This window comes from Sebastes fasciatus, chromosome 12 (genome assembly GCF_043250625.1).
Source record: "Sebastes fasciatus isolate fSebFas1 chromosome 12, fSebFas1.pri, whole genome shotgun sequence".
NCBI lineage: Eukaryota > Metazoa > Chordata > Actinopteri > Perciformes > Sebastidae > Sebastes > Sebastes fasciatus.
In genome coordinates, this window is record NC_133806.1 from 4,636,939 (window position 1) to 4,663,029 (window position 26,091).

The 26,091-nt window shown below is 39.2% G+C and overlaps 2 protein-coding genes and 1 long non-coding RNA gene across 8 annotated transcripts in view; 2 read left to right on the forward strand and 1 right to left on the reverse strand.

Annotated features, from left to right (window-relative positions):
* LOC141778465 (uncharacterized) overlaps nucleotides 1-12,365 on the forward strand; it is a 73,754-nt gene extending 61,389 nt beyond the window's left edge. The window contains exons 1-4 of one of the 2 annotated variants that reach the window (XR_012596075.1): nucleotides 4,109-4,317; nucleotides 4,418-4,494; nucleotides 9,237-9,406; nucleotides 10,720-12,365. This is a non-coding gene — a long non-coding RNA (uncharacterized LOC141778465). Of the gene's footprint in view, nucleotides 1-4,108; nucleotides 4,318-4,417; nucleotides 4,495-9,236; nucleotides 9,407-10,719 lie in introns of those variants that run through there. The other variant, XR_012596077.1, reaches the window with a different exon arrangement.
* Nucleotides 12,366-12,508: 143 nt separating this feature from the next.
* The window catches only part of afp4 (antifreeze protein type IV), a 69,729-nt gene continuing 56,146 nt past the window's right edge, over nucleotides 12,509-26,091 (reverse strand). The window contains exons 1-4 of one of the 2 annotated variants that reach the window (XM_074652752.1): nucleotides 14,123-14,278; nucleotides 13,876-13,951; nucleotides 13,374-13,524; nucleotides 12,509-12,853 (exon numbers count right to left, since the gene is read on the reverse strand). In XM_074652752.1, the coding sequence (XP_074508853.1) occupies nucleotides 12,592-12,853; nucleotides 13,374-13,524; nucleotides 13,876-13,927 (465 nt within the window). In that variant the 5' untranslated portion in view covers nucleotides 13,928-13,951; nucleotides 14,123-14,278 and the 3' untranslated portion in view covers nucleotides 12,509-12,591. Of the gene's footprint in view, nucleotides 12,854-13,373; nucleotides 13,525-13,875; nucleotides 13,954-14,122; nucleotides 14,279-26,091 lie in introns of those variants that run through there. The other variant, XM_074652753.1, reaches the window with a different exon arrangement.
* Nucleotides 19,362-25,924, forward strand: LOC141778439 (sialic acid-binding Ig-like lectin 14). Of its 4 annotated transcripts, none has more exons than XM_074652704.1 (9): nucleotides 19,362-19,621; nucleotides 19,722-19,821; nucleotides 19,916-20,732; nucleotides 21,438-21,547; nucleotides 22,124-22,522; nucleotides 22,814-23,134; nucleotides 23,356-23,637; nucleotides 23,738-23,837; nucleotides 23,932-25,924. In XM_074652704.1, the coding sequence occupies exons 3-9, from the start codon at nucleotides 20,560-20,562 to the stop codon at nucleotides 24,038-24,040; spliced, it is 1,494 nt and encodes a 497-aa protein (XP_074508805.1). In that variant the 5' UTR covers nucleotides 19,362-19,621; nucleotides 19,722-19,821; nucleotides 19,916-20,559; the 3' UTR covers nucleotides 24,041-25,924. The 4 variants fall into 4 exon arrangements, with proteins under 4 accessions (XP_074508805.1, XP_074508807.1, XP_074508806.1 ...); XM_074652706.1 differs by having other exon boundaries at nucleotides 23,741-23,837; XM_074652705.1 differs by having other exon boundaries at nucleotides 19,725-19,821.

Below are 26,091 nucleotides of genomic sequence, written 5' to 3' on the forward strand. Positions count from 1 at the left end.
TGTTTAGCTGTAAAATGAGAAAGTTTGTGACCCGGCAGCCATGTTGAGATCAAGTTGAGGAAGTACCAAGCACCGCCCACCAGCCGGTGCACAGCCAATAGGAACGCTCTCTCTCTGAAATGACCTGTGATTGGTCAAAGTCTCCCGTCCCGTAGATTTTTTAAAGCCTGAAAACAGAGCCATGAGGAGGTGCAGAAGTCTCTCAGAAGACTTGAATTACAATGTGCTGAAAGGTTATTATGGAATTTTTGCCCACAATGATGCCAAATATATTCTGCCTACTGCAGCTTTAAGTAAAAAATCTGAATACTTCTTCCACTGGTCATGATGTAGCTTTAGATTAATGATATTAATTTTAAAAAAAACAAGCTTTTCTTTTATCGTCTTGCTGTGAGATAATTCATGCTCAAGCTTCATCAGTTGTGTCTTGTATTGAGAGTGATTTCTCAAAAGGAGAACAAACAGAAAGAGGCAGCGGCAGCAGCAGCAGTCGCTCTGGACAGCCGGCACATATCCACAGGCAGACGGCCCTCAGTCTTAAGTGGAAGAGCAGCAGCCTCTCTCCCATTTAGGATAGTGGGCTATTTAGCCTGACAGCCATTAAATATGAATTAAAAACCACACAGGCCTCTTTGCCTTCGAAAATGTCATTACATATCTTTATGGCGGCCGATTGTTGAATAAGCAGTTTGCAGGGCTCCCCTGGGGGCAAGGCTGGGGATGGGAGTGGAGTGGAGTGAAGTGGATGGAGGGGGATGGAGGGATGGAGGGAGGGTGGGGGAGGAAGAAACCAGGGTGGTCAGATGAGTGCTGGAGTGGAGAGATGGCAGGATGGGATAGAGGGACAGATGGGTGGAGGAGCGAGGAGGAATGAGAGGATGAGTGGAGGGATGGCAGAACGAAAACAGAAGGGGGAGGAGGAGGAGGAGGGTGGGTGGCCACGTGTGGAGGTGAGACATGGAGGATGGAGAGAGCAGCGGAGGAATAACGAACAGGCCGCTCCGCTGTAACGGATGAGGCCTAATAGCAGCTGAAATGGAATCTACATTACAGGTCCTAACTGAGTGCAGCACTTCAGGGGCCGGGCCCCTGAAAGGAGCAAATAATAGCGCTGGCTTGAAGTGGTGCTTCAGTTTCTCTCCGGCAGATGAGGGAGATGTGCAGGGGGGAAATGAGATTGAAGGGGAAGGGGGAGTACTTCAGAGAGATACCGGCCTTCTTAGTATTTTCAGGGTTGTTAAAAATGTCTCAAAAGGTCAGCATGTGCCTGGCGACTCATTTTATTGCGCAGTGTTTGTGGCGTGTCCGGGAAGCCCGAAACCGCCAGGCTGTAATTATCCACACTGCACCTCCAAATCATGATGGCTATTGTTAAAGAAATTCAGATATTCCCATTGGTCTTGTTGCATTCTTGAATACACCCTTTGTTGCCTTAATACAGCTAATTTCACTGAAATACATTCGATATACCCCCCCACTAACAATAGATAGTTAATGAGGTTACTTTTCACTTATGCGCTCAAGTTTATCCTACAGAATAACGCTTCACATTGTCAAGAGGAACATTAAATGAGAAAGAAAAAATAATGCATTCTTTGTATGTTGCATTATTATTTTTTCAGTCAGTCAGACACCTTCTGGCAAAGTGCACATTGAGCTGCTACCAAAGAACAATACAAAAGTACAGTTACAGTGGAAAGAGGACTAATGCTGTTCTTTTATGTAATTTGGCTTCATTCTGCTGCTGAACTTGTGATTGTTTTTCAGAAAAAAAATGTTGCTAAATAAAAGTCGACATATCCGCTCTGTGTTAAATGTTAAATCAGAGACCGAAGGGTGCAGCATTCCTAATATTTCCACAAAGATTTTTTCTTCTTTTTGTAATAAAAAAGAAAATTACGATTTAAAAGAAAGGCTGACAATATTCGTGACTGAAAAAGGGGGATGTCTAAATGTGATTTCAGCTTTATGTTTTCAGGGATTTGATGGATTTCAGAGTCAAAAACTGCATACAAGTCTTGCTATAGGCTACCGTTATTATTTTTACTGCATGTCCTCTTTTCACTCTCTGAGCTTAAAATGTGTAGATGGATATGAAACAGTGTTAACAATGTTGTTTCATTAGCCGGTTGATTGGATGGATGTTTGGGGACTAGGGCTGTCAACGTTAACGCAAATTTGTTTTAACAACACTAATTTCTTTAACGCAACTTGGGATTTTTAGGTTGTAGTTTTAAAGTTGGGGTGGAGATACTGGCATCTTATGAAACTACAAAAACCTAAAGGATCCATCGGTACCAACCATGTCATACTAGCTTGTCGCCAAGGAGGCTAAATAACGCTCAAAACTTACGCAAAATTTTGTTGAGGAAAAACTGGTATGGCCATTTTCAAAGGGGTCCCTTGACCTCTGACCTCAAGATATGTGAATGAATGTAAATGTGTTCTATGGGTACCCACGAGTCTCCCCTTTACAGACATGCCCACTTTATGATAATCACATGCAGTTTGGGGCAAGTCATAGTCAAGTCAGCACACTGACACACTGACAGCTGTTGTTGCCTGTTGGGCTGCAGTTTGACATGTTATGATTTGAGCATATTCTTTATACTGAATGCAGTACCTGTGAGGGTTTCTGGACAATATCTGTCATTGTTTTGTGTTGTTAATTGATTTCCAATAATAAATATATACATACATGTGCATTAAGCAAGAATATGTGTCCACTCCTATGTTGATAAGAGTATTAAATACTTGACAAATCCCCCTTTAAGGTACATTTTGAACAGATAAAAACATTTTTAACTATGGCCAATCATGTGATTAATCAGATTAAATATTTTAATCGATCGACAGCCAGATTGGGTACGCATGGCAGCAGATAGGTGGATGGTCATATATAAGGACGAAGGGATGGACGAAGAAATGAACAGACAGATGGAGAGGCAGACAGGCTGCCAGACGTGAGCAGCCACTGATTGTTGTTCCATTGACCATGTGATTGGTCAATACATTGCTCCGTCTGAAACATTATCTCCCACTATCAGGTTGTCCCGAGCCGTCTACAAAAACAAAAAAGGCCCCACAACGTATTTATCCAATACAGGCGTGTAGCAACAGCTTCTATATTCAATACATGCACATAGCTTTTCACATGTCCAGGACCTGCCTATTTTTTGTTAGTTTTTTGCAAAAAAAAACGCATTCAGTCCGATCCCTCCTCATGCTCCAAACAGCAACTGCAATATTTCGGTCGAGCGTCTACACACAGAGGTGCACAGCTTCACTTACACTCTCCTTTCCCCCTGCATCGCTCTATTTCGTGTGTGTGTGTATGTGTGCTTTCTCTCCTGTCAGTCCACTTAAGGGCCTTTGGTTTCAGAGGAGGCCATTGTATATCCTCCATCGCCTAGCAACCATCACCAAGGCCGGCACTCCATTGTTGCGGAGGCTGAGCACCTGAATTGCCTGCTGCCTGTTTCTACTTTTCAAAATTGTACTGTAATTTCACAAAGTGGTGTTTCAGCATTAGAGAGGGAGAGAGAGCGAGATGGCCGCGCTCCAAATTGGAGGGCTATGAAAATTGGGGGAAGCTTCATTTGGTGGTTTCACATCGGGAGCGGCGTGCATTTGCAAAAGCAACACAAACAGCGGCGAGGCGAAGACATTCGGAGCGTATTGTGCATTCAGCAAAACGAAAACAAACACTGAATGATTTCTATAGTGTAGTGTGTTCGACCTATACTGTGTGTGTGTTTGAGAGATAACGACAGGAACTGAGATAAGGAGATGCTTGTAAGGGTTTTTATGCGTTTACAGCAGATGTGTTTATGGCGTAATAGTTTGTTGAAATGCACTTTATAGAAGAAACTGATAGAGAGATAAAAAAAATCCACAAAGACAGGCGGACAAAGAGTGAGGAGAGGGAGAGAGAAGTGGAGATGCAGAGAGAGATGAAAAAGGAGAAAATGGGAAAAAAAAAATATGAACAGAGCAACATGTAGTGGGCGGGACTTGAGTACTGAAAAGGTTTGTGGGCTAGATTCTTCTCAGTGACGTCACTTTTACACAGTTTCCTTGAATAGCACCTGTGTGCACGGGGGCTGTCTGTCTGTCAGTTCTGAGTAAAAACATAACCCATGCCAGCAAAAAACATATCTATCAGTGTTCTCCACTGGCCATTGGAGACACACTGTGTCCTTCTTTTTCTCCTCCGAGGCCAACATCGACTCTGTTGTCTTTAACCGCCGGGTGTTAGAGATTGGCCCCCTCAACCCCTCTATTTTCTCCACCCCAATGCATTTTAGCATCTTTTCCGTGAGCCTCCGTACATTTATTTTTTTTAAAAACATCCTTTTTATGAATTCAAACAAGTTAATTTTTTTTTAACAAAGACTCCGCTTTCTCTTTTGTGCAGGAAAATTGCTCTTTTTTTGTGCGCCCTGCACAACGCGACGCCCTTGTGGATGACCCCAGGTGCCTAATTCAGAAATGGTAAGTGCCAACAATTTTACCTTCAGATAAATCAGCGTGTCTCTCATTATATTGTATATCTTTTTATTGTTTTTAAACCGAGAATATCTGTATATTGTCTTTTGACTGTTGACCGTTTTTGTCATATTTATTGCAAAAATCTCTGCTCTGCTAATCCAAAGACACATTCTCCCCCTATAATTCACGACCGTCTTGCCATTGTCTCGTCAGTGTCACCGTTTTCTCGTATTGATTTTCAGTTGTGCCATCGGTCCGTTCTGTCTCCGCATCGCCGCATTGAACATCAAACTGCAACATAATATAGATCCTGAGAAATCTGGTTGTTCTTTATCAATCTCATGTAAAACATTTTAAATACACACAAACAAACAGGCGGTTATCTACCAACATGCACACCTTAGACTGGCACACACTGACATACTGTAGATGTGTGCACACACAAATACAAGCAAAATTACACACACACACACACACACACTTGCAGATCAGGTTTCATTGTGTCTGTGCGTTCCACACACACACCCCCACACACACACACACACACACACACACACACACACACAGGGCTGTCTGTGTAGAGGGTCTGGTGAGATGGCAGCGCTGTTGGCCGACATGCTATCAAGTTTCAGTAAATACTCACATCATCTTCTGCGTTCATGGTCAGGATTTACGTTCGGTAGGAATTCGTTTCTCAATGTTAAATTCTACATAAATTCTACGTGCAGAAATAATCGGTCACAACAGAAAAGATTTATTTTATTCTTTTATTCTGTTACAAGAAAGAAAACATGTTGACGAAGAATAAGCTAGTCTAGTAACACTCATGTATAAAGACGATAAGACAATCCTACTGCCAACAGTCTTTTCCTGCTCTTATGACGTTGTTTATAAGTATTATATGTCATAAGTATGTCATAATTCAAATATATAGTGTGACGTGTTGGTATGACTCTTAAAATTAAAGGTTTTTTTTCTGATATAAATCATGCATCTAATATGTCAGTATGATTTTTTCACTGTTATATGTGTCCATCACTGTAATATGTGTCCATCACTGTAATATGTGTCCATCACTGTAATACGTGTCCATCACTGTAATATGTGTCCATCACTGTTGTGTGTCCATCACTGTAATACGTGTCCATCACTGTAATATGTGTCCATCACTGTTGTGTGTCCATCACTGTTATATGTGTCCATCACTGTAATATGTGTCCATCACTGTTATATGTGTCCATCACTGTAATATGTGTCCATCACTGTAATATGTGTCCATCACTGTAATATGTGTCCATCACTGTTGTGTGTCCATCACTGTTATATGTGTCCATCACTGTAATATGTGTCCATCACTGTAATATGTGTCCATCACTGTTGTGTGTCCATCACTGTTATATATGTCCATCACTGTAATATGTGTCCATCACTGTTGTGTGTCCATCACTGTAATATGTGTCATCACTGTTATATGTGTCCATCACTGTAATATGTGTCCATCACTGTAATATGTGTCCATCACTGTTGTGTGTCCATCACTGTTATATATGTCCATCACTGTAATATGTGTCCATCACTGTATGTGTCCATCACTGTAATATGTGTCATCACTGTTATATGTGTCCATCACTGTAATATGTGTCCATCACTGTTATATGTGTCCATCAATGTTATATGTGTCCATCACTGTAATATGTGTCCATCACTGTAATATGTGTCCATCACTGTAATATGTGTCCATCACTGTTATATGTCCATCATTGTAATATATGTGTCCATCACTGTTATGTGTCCATCACTGTTATGTGTCCATCACTGTATGTGTCCATCACTGTTGTATGTGTCCATCACTGAAATAAATGTCCATCAATGTAACATATGTGTCCATCACTTTAATATATGTGTCCATCACTGTAATATATGTGTCCATCGCTGTTATATGTGTCCATCACTGTAATACTGTATATGTCCATCACTGTTATGTGTCCATCACTGCAATATGTGTCCATCACTGCAATTTATGTCCATCACTGTAATATATGTCCATCACTGTAATACCGTATATGTCCATCACTGTCATGTGTCCATCACTGCAATATGTGTCCATCACTGCAATTTATGTCCATCACTGTAATATATGTCCATTGTTGTTATATTTGTATCTATCATTGTAACATATGTGTCCATCACTGTAATATATGTCCATCACTGTACTATATGTCCATCACTGTACTATATGTCCATCACTGTACTATATGTCCATCACTGTAATATGTGTCCATCACTGTAATATGTGTCCATCACTGTAATATGTGTCCATCACTGCAATATGTGTCCATCACTGTAATACTGTATATGTCCATCACTGTTATATGTGTCCATCACTGTAATATGTCCATCACTGTAATATGTCCATCACTGTAATATGTCCATCACTGTTATATGTGTCCATCACTGTAATATGTCCATCATTGTTATATGTGTCCATCACTGTTATATCTGTCCATCACTGTAATATATGTCTATCACTGTTATGTGTCCATCAAAGTTATATGTGTGTCCATCACTGTAATATGTGTCCATCACTGTAATATGTGTCCATCACTGTTATGTGTCCATCATTGTAATATATGTCCATCACTGTTATATGTGTCCATCACTGTAATACATGTCTATCATTGTTATATATGTCCATCACTGTAATATATGTCCATCACTGTACTATATGTCCATCACTGTACTATATGTCCATCACTGTAATATATGTCCATCACTGTACTATATGTCCATCACTGTACTATATGTCCATCACTGTTATATATGTCCATCACTGTAATATGTGTCCATCACTGTAATATATGTCCATCACTGTGATATGTGTCCATCACTGTGATATGTGTCCATCACTGTTATATATTATGTCCATCACTGTGATATGTGTCCATCACTGTTATATATTATGTCCATCACTGTGATATGTGTCCATCACCGTTATACAGTATATGTCTATCACTTTAATATGTCCATCACTGTTATATCTGTCCATCACTGTAATATGTGTCCATCACTGTTATGTGTCCATCAAAGTTATATGTGTGTCCATCACTGTTATATGTGTCCATCACTGTTATATGTGTCCATCATTGTAATATATGTCCATCACTACAATATGTGTCCATCACTGTAATATGTGTCCATCACTGTAATATATGTCCATCACTGTTATATATGTCATCACTGTACTATATGTCCATCACTGTTATATGTGTCCATCACTTTAATATATGTCCATCACTGTAATATATGTCCATCACTGTACTATATGTCCATCACTGTTATATACTATGTCCATCACTGTTATGTGTCCATCATTGTAATATATGTCCATCACTACAATATGTGTCCATCACTGTAATATATGTCCATCACTGTTATATGTGTCCATCACTGTTATATGTGTCCATCACTTTAATATATGTCCATCACTGTAATATATGTCCATCACTGTTATATATGTCCATCACTGTTATATACTATGTCCATCACTGTTATGTGTCCATCACTGTTATGTGTCCATCATTGTAATATATGTCCATCACTACAATATGTGTCCATCATTGTTATATATGTCCATCACTGTAATATATGTCCATCACTGTAATATGTGTCCATCACTGTAATATATGTCCATCACTGTAATATATGTCCATCACTGTAATATATGTCCAGCTAAAGCATTAACAAAATGGCAAAGTGCCAGTTAGAAACAACTGACTCTACGTGTTTCCTCAAAAGCTGACTTCACATGTCCTAAACGCTATTATTAATGTTAAATTATTGATCATTATTGACGACGTACAGACTTTTACCTGGAACCTGTAGACTTTATGAGGCATGTTAAATGAATGCAGCAGTTTTGTGTGTTTTACTTTCACATGTCCAATAATTAGTGTCTGCAGCCTACTGCAGCTTCTTCCAATAAGTAATCAGTTGAATCTGATGGGAAACGATTATCTGATTCAAAAAATCCATTATTCAGTTTTTCATTCTGTTTCTATTGTGTATGCAATACGATATATATTCCATGCAGTCTCTTATATACTGCCACTGGCTGCAACTGATGATCATTTGCATTATCAATTGATCTGCCAATTATTTTCTGGATTAATCGTTTGGTCTACAATAAAACAGAAGTCACAGTATCCATGAGCACAAGGTGACGTCTTCTAATGTCTTGTTTTGTCAAACCAACTGTCCCGAAACCCAATTTGCCGAAATGTTAACCAAGAAAAGCAGCATATCGTCAGATTTGAGAACTCGGTATCATCAATTTTGTTTTTTATTTATATTTTTGCTTGATTGCAGATTTAATTTTCTTTTGATGAACTAGTCGTTGCAGCTCTACCTTTAACTGTGCACATTATTCTATTGTGAAACCGTATTAAAAGCCTTGTAAGACTGCAGCCTTTAATCAGTATAAACTTTTATTATAGCGACAAACAATTGGCCGAGTGAGTATATTAATATTATTTCAGCAGAGCTTTAAAATTCTGAAGCGAAAAAGGATATTAAAATGCTCACAGCATCCTTTCTCTTCACCGTTCACCCACTTTATCGTAGCAGCATCGCTGACTGACAGCTGAATCAAACTGACACTGAACTGATTAACACTGACGTCGGTACATAAAAACACTCCACAGTGACTGAACGGCAGCTTGTCAGCGGGTGTTTTCTCTCTGTTCCAGTGTGCAGGGTTGTCACCGGCTGTTCCGAGCCTTGGATCATACAGTTTGTCCTGGTAGATAACCCTGACGCCGAGCCATGGCCCTGCTTCAAACCTCTCCACCTTCATCCATCCACCTCGGCCTTCCTCCAGAACACACTGAACCCACACAAAACTGTCCCATGTTTCAAGGTAAACTGCATGTTGCAGTACAGAGATAGAAGTGTGAATATAAATATGTGTTTATTAATACAATGTAGAGGCAAAAAGGGAACTAAATATTCAACACCAGCAAATACAAGATGCAAGATGATGACTGTTTCAAATATGAAACCCGGTAGATGAAGTAGTCGCAGAGAGATAATTGCAGTAATTCAAATAATAACCGGTGCAGGGGGAACTTGTTCATCTATAAGTGTTTTTCTTTCGAGCATGAGTTTGAGCACTTTTACAGATGGTTTCTTGACGAGCTGCCAACCGATTCATTTAATCTCCATACGAGCACAAGGAGAAGGCCGCTCAGGACCGCTGCCAGCTCTTCTGTGACAAACAGACTCCGGCCTTCAACCAAGAGGTTTGAGAGTGCTGAAGAAAGTTTGGTTTGAAGGAGAGCGGCGGAGGTTTTTTGTCTAAAGCTCCTTCAGCCTTCCTTCGTCGCCTCAGGATCATATAGCTCAAGGAGGCCACCTTGAGTACGGCGCATAGCTTGCATGGCAACAGAAGTGGAAGGAGTGTGCAGTTACAGATTAACACTAGAGAGAATAGATCGGTTGTTTAATTTCTATGAAATTGATTGAGATGGCTAATATATATATACTGTTCCCACAGTAATGATTTGTTCATTTGTAGTTGTCTTGAAAGACAATGCTCTACAAGATTTTAATTTACAAAGAATGAATTTTCGGAAAATGCTGCTGTGTTATTTGACAGGAAAAGGTAAATCTGTCTGGATGAGAGAGTCCACAGCAGCGTGGAAGACTAGTGATTTTGTTGTTTTGTGGTTAAACTGACAACAAGTCATTGTCTCCCTCACTGCTTTGAGACACAAGCTTGTACTCAAAACCAAGTCGGTGAAATTTCTCTCAAAATGTGACACCGAGCTCTAATTTCCCTTTTGCACAATAAAACATCAAGTGCTCCAGTTCCAAGAAAAAGATGAGCAGCAATTACACCCTGATGCTTTACTATTGTGCACGGCAGAATAAACTGGGTCAAATCACGATTTATCTCCATGGAGAAGTCGGGTGAAAATCCTGCATCAAATGTTTAAAGGCACAGTTTAAAAAAGAAAAAAAAATCAACCTTTCAACTTCACAGTGAAACAAATAGTCCCAGATAGGACTGATAGAAATCTCATTTCTTTATAGCATGCATTTGAGTTATTGATTATTCTTAACTCTGTGTTTAAAAATCATTGCAGATCTTTAACAAACTGTTCCGTCCGAGTGATTTACTTGTTTCCAGTGAATCATTTCATTTTCAATTCAATTGGCTCATGTCTGCAGGGTTCGTGTCGCTTCTGTGTGGATGAGATGGCAGCGTACAGAAAGAGGTGGAATTTAACTGGTAAGAAACACACATTTGTTGCAAAGTAATTTTTCAAAACAAATGTAACTCACAATTACCTTATTATTATTATTATTATAAACACTTTTAATCGTTTAAACCGTAAGTAGAAATAGTTAGGGCTGACCCGAATGCTTCGAAGCGTTGAGCGTTGCCGTGGTAATCAACATTCAAATCGGTATTTTGTATGCATAATGCAATGAATATATATAATTTATAAATAAATAATAATAATATATATAAAATATAATAATGTATACATCCTAAAATAGCCCATGAAATAAGGAATAATCTCACAACATTATTCATATTCAACATGAATTAATAATAATTAATATTAGTTATTCTCAGACGGATATCGCTGTTTGTTGTGTGTAGAGGTGTGTGTGTGTGTGTGTGTGTGTGTGTGCGTGCGTGTGTGTGTGTGTGTGTGTGTATGTGTGTGTGTGTGTACGGGGCGCCCCAAAGCTTCAAATACCTTCAAATATTTCTCACCGAAGCTTCAAAGCCCAAAAAGTTATATTTGGGATAGCCTTAGAAATAATAATAATGATTCCTATAAAGTAAATTGGTTTGTTAGTAACGCTTGTGCTAACAGAAGTTATCACACGGCTTTGTTGAATACTTGATTCTGATTGGTCAATCACGGCGTTCTGCGGTCTGTTATTTCTTCAACAGACCGTTGCTATGGGCGCAGTTCTGATGTCGGACTCTGGCGGACCGTTTTTGTGTCAAATTATTGATTTCCTAAAGGTCCCATATTGTAAAAAGTGAGATTTTCATGTATTTTATATTATAAAGCAGGTTTAAGTGCTATATAAATACTGTTAAACTATCAAAACGCTCAATATACGGAGAAATACACACAGCCCGTACTCAGAAATTGTGCGTTTGAAACAAGCCGTTAGGATTTCTGTCCATTTGTGATGTCACAAATACACAATATTTAGACCATTACACGGTTTTAAACATAAACATTCCAAATGTGTCCCAGTTTATTTCCTGTTGCAGTGTATGTGAATAACATCAGCTGACAGGAAGTAAACATGTTCTAGTAGAAACACAAAATACAAGTATGAACCTGAAAATGAGCACGATATGGGACCTTTAAGTAAGTAGCTGTGTAATAAGCGGGATAATGTACAGATAGCGGGTCATTGTTGTGAAATAAAGAACAACAATGCCGCATCACCTTGTCGGGGTTTATTTCACAACAATGACCGTCTCGCTGCACATTATCCCTTACATGGATAAAACTGTATTTGAGTTGTGAACAAATGGTAAATTAAACATACAAATGCATCCGTTGGAGGTGTTTTATATTTTCTTCCCCCCCAAAGCTTAAAGGTTGTTGTGATAAAATAAGACTTTTACACGGTCAGATTTGTTCAGGTTATCATTGTGATTGTGTGTTAGGTTAATTATTGTCCTAAAGTCAATACATCCATCAGTTTGGGTTGATGTCATCAGTCGGATGTTATCTACGCTGTAAGCTGGACTCCAGCCTATCGACGGCCTACTTCACAATATTGAACCGTGAATGATGGAAAACACCAACGGCCCAAAGGTCAGAGGTAATGTTGATATCGACTTCCACTTTCTCATCACATTCCGCTACAGTATATTTCATTTCAGCTTGATTACTTGCCCTTTTGGCTTTTCATAAATTAATCTCAGAATGCAAATCTACTCATAAATCAAAATAAAGAATACGTCAGCTCAAAGTGATGACTTTCAAACCCCTTTAATGATGACATTCAAGCATCACATGTCAGATGGCGTGAAGACAAAGAGGAGTATGACGAGACGTTTTACTGGGGTGGGAGCAGGGCCTTGGTCTGGTCCATCACCTGCTGGAAGAACTTCTCCATCATGTCGGTCAGAGGCTTGACCTGGGCGTGGAAGTTGTCGGTAAGAGGCTTGACCTGAGTGTTGAAGTTTTCGGTCATGGGCCTGATGGTGTCCTCGATGTTGCCGATGAAGGGCTTGACCTGCTCCTGCAGCTTGGCGGCCTCGGCCTGGACCTTCTCAACCAGAGGCTGGATCTTGGCCCTGCTGTCCTCCATGTAAGTCCTGTGTGAAGGAGGAGGAAGCGACAATCGCCTGTTAATCATCTGCTGCTGACTCTCACTTGTATTTTAATAAAGAAAAATTAACTGAAACAGCCTGTAAATGTTTTGATGTGACTCTGTGAGAAATTTTGACTACTTATTGCTACAATCAGGATGTATACTGTGTGTGTTTACGAGTGTATTCAGTCCAGGTTATAGCCTCATGTTTTACATATAATTTGCCATCATAAATATGACTTTTTCATCTTGACAATTGACTGAAAAGTGACATATTTGTTGTTTTTAGAGCCAGTTTTTTGTACTGCTGGCTATTAACATTTAGAGTTTATGCTTGAAGCATTTCCTTGCATGAACCTCTCCAGGCTGCTGCTTGTACAGAGAGGAAGCAGGATTTTAAATTGCTAGATTCCCACAAAAAGTCAAATTTGCTGCATTTGATCCACAAAACAATCATGAAAAAACCTGAATGCATTGCAGTAAGTGGAGGTTTGGTTTAAAGCAGTAGATAGGCTGATACTTACTGGGCAGTGTTGGTCATCTTGAGAGTCTTCACCTTCTCCACCATGTCCTGGGTTGCGCTGGTGATGCTGGTGGACATGCTGCTGATGAGCTTGGTGATCGCTTCCAAGTCGGACTGGGCATCACGCTTCACCAGTGACCCGGCCTCGGTGCCTGTGAGAACACATATTTACTCTTCTTTAGCCACTAAATGAATAATTAAAAGCTGCACACTGCAGGGCCTGAAGATAGTTAACTAATACGCGCAGTAATGCCTTCAATTCATCAGATTGAAGAGTAGGTTAACAATACAACCCTTTGAATTTGGTTGATTTTCAGATTTTGAAAACTTGCATGGTCCACTTTGGGTTCAGAAAGGTCTAACCTTTAAAACATTGTCTAAATTGCATGGTTATCAAGTTAAAATTAAGGTTTTTAGTTGCTTAAATGTCAACAAGAAAAGGTTTTGATGTGCAGAAAATATACAGGTTTTTGTTTAATCAGTGAAAGTACAGTATGTCTTACCATAGGCAACAGCCAGCACAACGACAAGAGTGGCAATGAGGGAGAATTTCATGGCTGCAGATGAGGAAGACGTAACCTGGAGAAAGTTAAAGCATTATTCAGATTAGGCTGCAAAAATCAGTTATAAGCACAGAAGTTAGAGATGAGTAGTAGCCAATGTGTTTCCCTCAAATATATGAACAATACATTTCAGTGTAGAGCCATACAAATGATCAGGAACACCAAGAGAAAGCAGCAAGACACCAACCTTAACTCTTGGGGTTCTTGGACGTAAAAGTGCTTTCTGTCAGAGAGACGGAGGCTTTTATAGCTCCACAGGATGAGTTCATCACAGCTAATCACAATTTAATCACTTCCAACTGACGAGAGGAGCTCAATATGACTGAACCCTGATGCTTGATAGCTGCCACAGGGAAGACACAAAGTCCACAAAGTGTGTGTGTGTGTGTACAGTAGCAGAGAGATTCATTGTGAATTGTTGGATGCTATGACCTGATGAATCTTGACTTTACTATATTATGTACTGGTACTTAACTTGAGCATTTCAATTTCATGCTGCTTAGAAGTTAGTCAAATTAATCTGACAGCTGGATTTATTGGTTACTTTGAAGGTCAGGGTTTTACATACAGAACATATAATAAATAATAATAAACTTTATTTATATAGCACTTTTCTAAACAAGGTTACAGAGTGCTTTTCAGATAAAAACAAAACAGAAAAAAAAAAAAAAAATCAGCAAAACATCTGGGGAATTTTTTTTTAATTTTTTTAAAAAGCAGAATAAAATGGCCAGAGAGGGATGATAAAAGCCAGCATCATATTAATTATTCAAAAATGCTTTCCTATAAAAGAAAGTTTTAAGAAGGGACTTAAAAGATGGTAATGAAGTAGCGAGTCTGATTTCAATAGGCAACCGCAAAGGCCCGGTCCCCTTTGGTCACAAGCCGAGATCTGGGAACAACCTGCAGAGCTGCATCCGCTGATCTAAGGGAACGCCAAGGCACGTATAGTGGGTCAATAGATCCTTGATGTAGTTTGGGGCAAGGCCGTTTAATGTTTTAAAAGTGATCATTAAAACTTTAAAATCAATTCTGAACAAAACGGGCAGCCAGTGTGCAGTGGATAGCACAGGAGTGATGATCATCGGTTGATTTATTATGAAATATAATGTATTATTATTGTAATTTAAACTACCCTACCGTGCATAAAGTAGTAAAATGTAGCTTTACTTCAACCAGCTACAAGTAAAAATGCTGCACACACACAATGCATCAGCAATAACAATCCAGTAATATAGAGATCCAGATCATCAAGACAGCATCTAAGCACAGTCCCATTTACATTTTGCTGCTTATACTACAATTTTGATTGCAGGACTTATACTTGCAGTGAAGTATTTCTCCTTGAAATACTGCCAATTTTACATTTAAGTTAAAAGATCTGGATACTTTTTCCACATCTGCCCAGCAGGTATAAAACACTTTCAGTAAAAATAGACTGTAGGCTATATCAACTGAAAGAGAGAAAGGAAAACACTAAAAGGAAAGTGCAGACAACACAAACTCGAAAAAATCTCATAAAGATTTTATTTTTCCTCATGTTTTTAACTCTGGGCTAAGTTTGTGTGTGAGTTCTTCCCTTTTCAATAATACACATTATACAGCATGCCATTTAAAAGCCCTGAGGGTTTAATTCATGCATTATCATCTACTTAACAGAGGGTCATTGGATGAGACAGAGTTACTCAGTTGTGCTGACGGAGCCTTGGACACTTGGTCCTATCAGCAGTTACTGTATGTAACAATCTACAGCCGGCTGAGGAGCTCCTGATAACCTCGTCACAGACGACACAGCACAAGATACCGGAGTTCCCATGTGTGTCATCACACTTGGGCCTCATATCTTTTTAAACCACCTCGCTTGTGTTACTGCATAGATGTGTCAAATGGTTAAAACTCGGATGTGTACTTTGCTTATTTTATATTTGTGCTTTTACATATTGTTTTCCTGTTCTTCTCTTTTGTGTTGTTACAGCTGGCAAGGTTGTGGGTCTCAAATGTCACTATGGCAACCTACTTATCCATCTTTTCTTGTACCCTCTCGGTGTTGTTCCACACGCTTTGTTTGGGAACAATGTGTATGGAAATATAAAGCGATTGCAAGGAAATTCTCCTCTATCTTTAGCAGACTTCACGTGAAAATATTCCAGTCTGCTGCGCAGCCACTTTTAGTGCTCATCGATGCTTCGTGTGCCATCTTGGATTCTGTCTTTCAAAGCATATACCAACAGTAGAAATGTCGGTGCAACAGCTTCGAATAACTTAAGCAAGCGTGCTTTGTCGGACAGGAGCGTGAATGATAAGACGCTGATTTTAAACTGTATAAATACAACTGAACGTCCATTCAGAATGAATATTGATTTAGAGAGACATTAAAGCTTCAGTAGGCAGTATATATATTTGTGGCATCATTGGGCAAAAATTCCATAATAACCTTTCAGCATATTGTAATTCAAGTGTTCTGAGAGAAAACTAGACTTCTGCACCTCCTCATGGCTCTGTTTTCAGGCTTTAGAAAATCTAGCTGGTGACGGGAGACTTTGACCAATCACAGGTCATTTCAGAGAGAGAGCGTTCCTATTGGCTGTGCTCCCTTCATGTGACCGGTACTTGGTGTTCCTTCAATCCATCTGAACATGGCTGCCGGGTCACTAACTTCCTCACTTTACAGCTAAACCGTGCACAACAAGATGATTCTGAAAACATTTGAGGAGAGAAATAGGCATTACAGTAACAGAATATTGATTCATATTTGATCAGCGCTGCCTAGTTTGACCGTTTGGTCGGAGTTCATGAGTGATTGACAGCCGGCTCTCATAGACGGCAGCTGGACAGCAGACCTCAGGTCAGCTCTGACTGCTTGTTTTCCTCCAGTCTGTGAAATCTTGCAGATGTCGTTAGGAGCACCGGAGGACACAGAGGCACATTTTTCAGATTACCTGTTTCATGTACTACTGTCATGATAACGACCGTTTTATAAAAATAACTTTTTTTAATCATATTTGCTCCAATCTCGCCTACTTCAGCTTTAAAGGGGCTCGATGTAAGAATCAGACAGTCAGCATCCGTGCTTCCATGGAGTTTGTGTTGGACTCTGAGTTGTGGTGGGGGCTGGTCGTTTGTTGGCATTAGCGGACTCCATTTCTAACCAAATGTTAGCTATGGTTGCACACTTTTAACTCTGAAAGACATTCGCGAGCGCGTATGACATTTAAAACAGTCTACAGGCTGATAGAGGAAACACAGAAGGTCGCCTTAGGTCTAATTTTTTTAAGTTAGGTTACAACCTGTTCACACATTGGCAATAAAAAATGATTAAAACATTTATAAACTTACACACAGTCCCTATAAGAAAATAAAAAGCATTGCCTCTGTTTGAAGGATGCACGTCAGACCGTGGATGTCACTATGGACTATATAGCTGCGTCTTGATACACAGAGGTGATGTGGACATTTTTATGCTTACATGCTAGTTCAACATCCATAAGATTAAAGGTCAGGTATTATCTGCTATTATCTGTCCTTACGGTTACCTTTAAGGTCCGTATAGTATAGTTTTAGTATAGTATAGTTTTGTGCTATTGTGACGCATGTATGCATCTAAATAAACGACTGAAGATACTGCAGGCTTATAAGAAAGAACATTTTTTTTAAATGGCTATCTTTGGTGTTGGTTAATCTTCAACTAATGTGGTTATTCACCCGACATATCTTACATACCTCTGATTCTACTGTAAGTGCAACACTGTGAGAAAGGCTCAAGAAAGCTCCTGACTCGACACCAACCTATTCTCTCTCTCTCTCTCTCTCTCTCTGACCCAGGGGCGATTCTAGGATCAGACCTTTATGAGAATGTCACATGTACATCACATGATGGCCTAGGTTTAGTTTCAACATTGGAGGGGCGACACATTGAGCAAATTTTGAGTGTCAAACGTTTCATTTCCTGCATTCTGGTGAATTTTTATGCACCCTTTCTGCCTCTTTTGCATCAAGTTATAGTGGAAATGTCCTCAGACATAGAGCTCCATCCTGCTCGATCTTCTTCTTCAGGAAACCTCTTTAGGTTACAAAACTAAAACAGACCCTGGTGAAAGATGATAACCAGGGCACTGCCAGCCCTGCCAGATGCAAACTAGTCAGCCTCTAAGGTTAGAAACGTCCAAAATGTCATCACTTCATCATTTTATCCTCCTAGACATTTGGGTGAAATTATCAGGATTAGCAGATGAATTCTTGAGTTAAGTCCAAAATTGTGTTTTGTGAGGTCACAGTGACCTTGACCTTTGACCACCAAATTCTCATCAGTCCATCCTTGAGTCCAAGTGGAAGTTTGTGCCAAATTTGAAGATACACCCTCCAGGCGTTGCTGAGATATCGCGTTCCTGAGAATGGTATGGACAACCATAAAACATAATGCCTCTGGCCACGACTGTCTCTGGCACAGAGGCATAAAAAGTCAAAATCAGACACAAAAGACACCTCTTAAAGTTACATACCTACCTGCAAGATGCTACCCAGGGCACTGCCAGCCCTTCCAGATACAAAGGCCATCCCTCACTGCTACAAAGAGAAATCCAGGCATCAGATGCGACTGTCTCCAGATGGATGGTCAGTCCTGCTTCATACGGGGCTGAAGACCTAATCTGAGTCGCTGTCATCATACCACCTTGGCCTCTTAGCGATGACCTCCCAGTATCTCTCCCCACTCCTCTTTGTGGAGGAGCTGAGGCCTCAATGTGCATTTTTAATGACATTTTTGACTGCAGAAGAAATGTAGTGTCTTTGCTGTAGTTTCTAATTGAAATATTTTTTTTAAAAAGTCCTCTGACCTATGGAGGCAAGACGAAGGCTTCCAGGTGGTTCTCAGCCTCACTGGAGCCAAATGTTTAGAATAATAAAAACTTGTGTTGTCGGTTAAAGCCACTGTGTGTAGAGTCTGAAAAATCTTTAGACGTTGGCTCCCTCCAGTGGTACGATTATAAGAAAGAACACACTGAGACAGTTAATGTGTGAATGCATCACTAAATATCTTGTATCTGTTTCTGACCTCTTTGTCGTATCTTAACTTAAAATCTTTTGTTTACAATTTGCTCCACAGATTTAAAGACACCTGTAATCACTGGTGATACAACTGTTAGGAAGGGAGATGCTCTGAATTTAACCTGCAGTGTTGAAAGTGTTCCTCCTCCGTCTCATATCACATGGACTATACTTGGCTCCAACATAAACCTACACAACGGACCTAATGCTGACCTGCAGAACGACACCGCATCCAACACACTTGTCATCCCTAATGTGACGGCAGAAGATTCTGGACGAGACTTTGACTACATATGCTGATGTAACAGTGACTTGTAAGTAGACTGTACTAAAAGGAAGTTCATGTTAATGCGTGTTCTTACAGGGCTTTCAAAGATCTTAAACTCTGGATGTGTGCTTCAGTCGGAGGTCCTGACCTGTGTGTGCATTAGCGAGGGGTTTCCTTTTCCCACCATCAAATGGCCGCTGTTGGAGAACCACGCTGAGTACTCTGTCACCACCACTGTGTCCCACCACACAGTCAACAGCACCGCCACCCTAACTGTAAAAGACCACAGCAACACTGTTGTTGAGTGTGTCAGCAGAAATGAAGTTGGGGAAATGCGACAGAACGTCACCATCATAACTTCAGAGAGACGAGAAGGTGAACACACACATCACCAATCTCTGATATCAATAAGACTGTACGGCATTAATATAACTGTTGGACAGTTATATAATCTACATTGTGTCCTTTCTAATAGCAGCTCAACATGGACCCTGTGCAGTGCTTCCCTGGGTCGTCGTCGCTGTTGTATCTCTCATCGTGAACGTCATCTGCATAATCCTCTTGATGTTCCTTTGGTATGTTACTACTTCATCATTTGATGCTTTAAAGGTTCCATCAATGGAGACTTTTAGACAACACATCATGTCTCACTCTTTCTTCTCTCCAAAGGAACACAAGAAAAAAGGGGAAACCAAACCGAGAGGACAGAACTTACATGTCACTGCAGAAAACCGACCCGTCACCAGAGTATGATGTTATCGCTCCACGTCTGAACTAACTAGTGTCAGTTTCCACTGAGTGTAGTAGAAGATGCTACTGAGTCCACATGCTCAGCACATCTACTGTTTCAGTTTAGCAAGAATTATGTTTTTAAATAGATCGGGACAACTTTAACAAACTAACACAAGGAGTTTCCTTTTCATTATTTTTTCTGTAGAGAAGGTGGAGCTTCTCAATTGGATATACAGTATATATACCTCATGATAACTACTAAACAGTACCTTCAGATATTGCAAAATATATGCCATAATAATACAAATGAGGTGCTTCTTGCTAAGAGGCTTCATAGTTAAACGTGAGAACTAGAATGAATGCTAATTGAATCCCTCTTCTCTTTGATTCTGCAGATATTTAATACACTTCAGTGACAGAAACTCTCATTTAACCATCAATACTGAACTGCCACTGTGGATAAAAGACAATAATACAGATCATTTACAATCATGCACACCTCACTGTGCAGACTAGAGTGTGTGTTATGGTTTCCATAGAATATGTCAGTTCCGTAAAACAAACAAAGTCACCAAAACTTCATGAGAGAAATTGCTCAACACGTCTCTAAGTTAGTTAGATTGTGGTTAGATAAGTTGGGTGAGACTGCTTCCCTAAAAATCACAATTAGAAAAGGAGAAGGAAAAGAGACGGAGTCAGTTAAGAGCAGAGATCTCTGTGGAGAGAAGAGAGCAGGTGAACGAGGCAGAAAGAGGTAAAACACAACATTTATCTTATCTTATCAATGTTATTGTATTTGATTGTGTGATTAATTTTTCCCTGAACAATATAAAAATGTATCAGTGCTGTTGTTGAGCTGTTGTAAGGTAATTGTCATAAAGTTTATTCATATAACAACTTGTATTTCACAATAAAAACACATGTTAAGGTAGCCACACCCTTATATATAAAAACTGTTATATACTGTATATATATGTGTATATAATATATATATATATATATATATATATATATATATATATAAATGTATCCTTTTAAATTGCAAATTGTAACCTCCTTTTTTTTAAATATCTTTTTAAATTGTAAATGGAAACCGTAGAAGTAATTCTTCCCTAACTAATGTCATTAAATGCTTTTTAGAGTTCCTCGCTTTACTTGTAAAATATGTGTGCATTTCATTCAGAAAGTCTGAGCTTAGGGGGATTGTAGTTAAAGCTGCTACAGATAATTTAAGTTTATTTATTTCTGGAACAGATATTACAAAGAGTTTGGAAATCAAACATTTGAAGGGACTCACAACCCTGAAGAAGATGTTAGCCACGTGTGTTAGTGTGATTACAGAAAAGGTGAACATTGAACATCCTGTATTTCAATCTGTGCTGTGAACCGTGGAGGTGTTTCAGATACAGTTTCTTCAACTGAAACATTTTAAAGTTTAAAATGTGTTTGCTTCTGAAAGGAAACGTTTGTTCTGTGGAGGAAGAGCCTGTCTTCATCATCGTATCAGGATGTTTGTTCTCATCTGGGCGACTCTGCTCTTCACTGTGAAAGGCAGCAATGCTGACACAGGTATGAATCTTATTATGATACCAATATTTATCTTTGAAGCTGCTGATAAGACCTTCAATGTTATTTTATGGCCGTTTAAATGTTGTCTTTTAAAGCGCCACATAAGTATTTTTCATTGTAAGTAATGTATAAGTGTTTTGTAGCTTGTTAAAACTAGAATGATCTACAACATATATTCATTATCATCATCTATATATTATTCATTATTTCTCTGTGAGAGGCATCGATGCTGACACAGGTATGCATCTTTATTATAATCTTGTTATAATGCCAACATTAAAGATATGAAGAAAATAGATAATTTGCCTTTTATAAATAGTTATTTAGTTTTTCAACCAGCTCATTAGTAGCATTCCTCACAGCATCTACTAACTAACTGGGATAGATAGTTTTTAAATGTCTATTTTGTTGATAAAGAAATACAAATGCTGAAATTCTGTTTTGTTGTCTGCTCAACGCTATTTAAAAAACAAGCATAGTAACATCCCTTCTTCATTATTTATTAAATATCATGGTGTATTGTCAAAATTGAAATATCTTCTCCCTGTTTTTTCTTTTTTCTGTTTCCATTAACAGGTGCATCAATTTGGAGAGAAGACTGTAGATATGGATTTTGTATCAAGTTTGGTGGAGGAGAAATAACAGCAGAGGCTGGACTCTGTGTTATGATACCGTGTAAATTCATCACTAATCGCTTAACAACCCAACATTTAGGTTGGTACAAATGTGAACCATCTAAACAACGATGTGGTGATTCAGACATCATATTCTACAAGAACAACGAAAAGGTTCAGTCTGGGTTTAAAGGACGAGTTTCACTGTTGGAGCCTGACGTGAGTCGGGGGAACTGCAGCATCATCATCAATGACGTCATTGAGTCCGACTCTGGATCATATCAGTTCAGAGATAATGGTCTCCAGTTTGGGAGGGACGATGGATTTACATTCTCTCCAAGGACAATCGTCTCTGTTAAAGGTATGAAGAGCTACAATAAATATATACAGTGAAGATGTTCATTGTTGTTCCTCTGAACTGCACCAACAGTATTTCCTGTATTTATAGTCTTAATGGAGAATGAAGTAATGTTTGTTATTTGTTGACCTCTGTGGGCAACCAGTAGGAACTGCAGCAGCTCCTGATATAACTCCTACTTACTGCCTCATTGAAATGTTTAACAGAGTATCTGATTATTTTAGCACAAATTGAAGTGAATGGTGACCTTCAGGCTGCTCACCTGATTCCACTCATGGACTGCTCTCCCATTAGATCTGATCCAGAAGCCCACAGTGATGATTCCTCCTCTGACAGAGGGACAGCAGACCACACTGACCTGCACTGCTCCTGGTCTCTGCTCTGGATCTGAACCTAAAATCACCTGGACGTGGAGAGGAGCAGGAGAGAAGGCCTCTCACATCACAGGAAACATCACAGCTTTCAAGACCGAGTACCTGACTGCTGTCACACAGAGACACAGCTCAACTTTGATGTTTAACCTTTCAGCTGAGCACCACGGCAGTGAGGTCACCTGTAAGGTCATCTTCACCAACAACATCACTACAGAGGAGACAGTGACTCTGAATGTGACCTGTGAGTAAATACTCTACTTTATTCTCACCTTTACTTTTTACTATCTGAAATGTGTGGTAATAGATGTGCTGTCATGTCATTTCTGATGGTTTCCTGAGCTGTGTTTAATTTTACAACATCAACAGTGTTCTTGCAGGAAAGTTGGGAATTAGTGGTGCTATAACATTGTATATGATCATTTTGTCTCATAGATTGCTGAGATTCTTCTTTCATGTTTGCAGTTTTTCCAACGATCCTAAGTAGCTCTGCATGTGAGGTTCAGTCAGATGTCCTGACCTGTGTGTGCATCAGCGAGGGGTTTCCTTTACCCACCATCAAATGGCCGCTGTTGAAGAACCACACTGAGTACTCTGTCACCACCACTGTATCCCACCACACAGTCCACAGCACCACCACCCTAACTGTAAAAGACCACAGCAACACTGTTGTTGAGTGTGTCAGCAGCAGTGAAGTTGGGGAAATGCGACAGAACGTCACCATCATAACTTCAGAGAGACGAGAAGGTGAACACACACATCACCAATCTCTGATATCAATAAGACTGTACGGCATTAATATAACTGTTGAACAGTTATATAATCTACATTGTGTCCTTTCTAATAGCAGCTCAACATGGACCCTGTGCAGTGCTTCCCTGGGTCGTCGTCGCTGTTGTAGCTCTCATTGTGAACGTCATCTGCATAATCCTCTTGATGTTCCGTTGGTATGTTACTACTTCATCATTTGATGCTTTGAATGTTCCATCAATGGAGACTTTTAGACAACACATCATGTCTCACTCTTTCTTCTCTCCAAAGGAACACAAGAAAAAAGGTGAAACCAAACCAAGAGGACAGAACTTACATGTCACTGCAGAAAACCGACCCGTCACCAGAGTATGATGTTATCGCTCCACGTCTGAACTAACTAGTGTTAGCTTCCACTGAGTGTGGTAGAAGAGGCTACTTCCATACTCTGACTGATTTTCGACATGTCTAAGATTTTCTGAGTATGACATGTCTTAGTTTATTTCTTTTTCTTTTATGTCTGTAAAGGGGAGACTCGTGGGTACCCATAGAACCCATTTACATTCACATATCTGGAGGTTAGAGGTCAGGGGACCCCTTTGAAAATGGCCATGCCTGTTTTTCCTTGACAAAATGTAGCGTAAGTTTGGAGCGTTATTTAACCTCCTTTGTGACAAGCTAGTATGACATGGTTGGTACCGATGGATTCATCAGGTTTTTATGGTTTCATATGATACCAGCATCTCTCTACAGCTTTAAAACTGAGTCCGCTACAGCCTCCTAAATATCGATTGCGTTAATGTGTTAAAGAAATTAGTGGCGTCAAAACAAATATGCGTTAACTGATTATTATCGCGTTAACTTGGACAGCCCTATTATAGATATTTATTTTTTCAGAGCTGGTGTTATGTTAATCTATGTATATTTCTAGAACAGATTTCACAAACTGCTTCACAATAAAAGTGTAACAGTAGCTGCACCCTGGGTGATGAGGTAACCAATTATATTAAGCAACTATGGAATTACTGAACTTGCAACATCCTGTATTAAGATGTGTTATGTCAACTGTGGAGCTTCCTTTGTTTCAATTTCATCAACTTCCTGCCTGTTTACTGCACTTTCAGTGTAAAGTTTGTCTTGTGGAGGGAGACACTGACTGTCTCAAGCATCCAATCAGGATGTTTGTTCTCATCTGGACAACTTTGCTTTTCTCTGTGAGCGGCAGCAATGCATCTTGTCATGATGCAAACATTAAAGATAATCATTAACAAAACATTCATCAGTAATTGGCCATGATAATAATTAGTCATAGTTTATAGTGTTATAGTCATAGCCTTTCTCCATCAAATATCATGGTGCATTGTGAAAATCTAGATATCTTCGGTCCCTGTTTTCCGTTAAAGGTCCCATATCGTGCTCATTTTCAGGTTCATACTTGTATTTTGTGTTTCTACTAGAACATGTTTACATGCTTTACTGTTAAAAAAAAACTTAATTTTCCTCGTACTGTCGGCCTGAATATACCTGTATTTACCCTCTGCCTGAAACGCTACGTTTTAGCGCATTTTGACGGAATTGCAGCAGAATTGCATTGCTAGGCAACAGCTTGGGTCCATGTGTACTTCCTGTCAGCTGATGACATTCACATACACTGCAACAGGAAATAAACTGGGACACATTTAGAATGTTTACGTTTAAAATTGTGTCAAGGGTCTAAATATTTTATATTCGTGACATCACGAATGGGCAGAAATCCTGACGGCTTGTTTCAAATGCAGAGTTTCTGAATACGGGCTGTGTGTATTTCCCTGTGGATTGAGTGTTTTGATACTTTCACAGTATTTATATAAGACTTAAGCCTGCTTTATAATAAAAAAACATGAAAATCTCACTTTTTTATAATATGGGACCTTTAAGACTCTGGAACAACCTCCCCGAGGAGATCAGACTGTGAACTCCTTATCCTGTTTTAAATCACTCTTTCTTTTATAAGTATGCTTTCACAGGGTTTGTGGCCTGGATTTTAATTTTATCTGTTAAGTCACTTCTTAAAACCTATTTATATACAAAGACATTCTTTTAAGTTTTGTTTTATTCATTATTTGAATTATTTTATATTGTTTTATTGTACTTTTTCTCATATGTAGCTCCTGTGCACAATGTTGTTTAACTATTGTTTGAAATTGTTTTTTATCATTGTCTGCCATTTTTATTTTTTGTATCGTAAAGCACGTTAGCGTTGTTTTCAAAAGTGCTATAGAAATAAAGTGTATTATTATTATTATTATTATTATTATTATTAGCATTTAAGACAGCTTTATGAGATTAAAGCAGAAATCAATTATACAACATAAAACATACATAAGTATTTGGTAGATTTTTGTGTTTGCATGTTTCTGTAGTTGGTTGTGTTTTTTTTTTAATTTGTTGTCAAATTGGAGAAGATGTTTG

Excerpts from the sequence above, each read along its gene's own strand:
- LOC141778439 (XM_074652704.1), top strand. The coding sequence starts at position 20,560 with ATGAGAGAAATTGCTCAACACGTCTCTAAGTTAGTTAGATTGTGGTTA. Across the intron at positions 21,548-22,123 it reads AGGCAGCAATGCTGACACAG|GTGCATCAATTTGGAGAGAA; the intron begins GTATGAATCTTA and ends TTCCATTAACAG. Across the intron at positions 23,838-23,931 it reads ATCCTCTTGATGTTCCGTTG|GAACACAAGAAAAAAGGTGA; the intron begins GTATGTTACTAC and ends TTCTCTCCAAAG.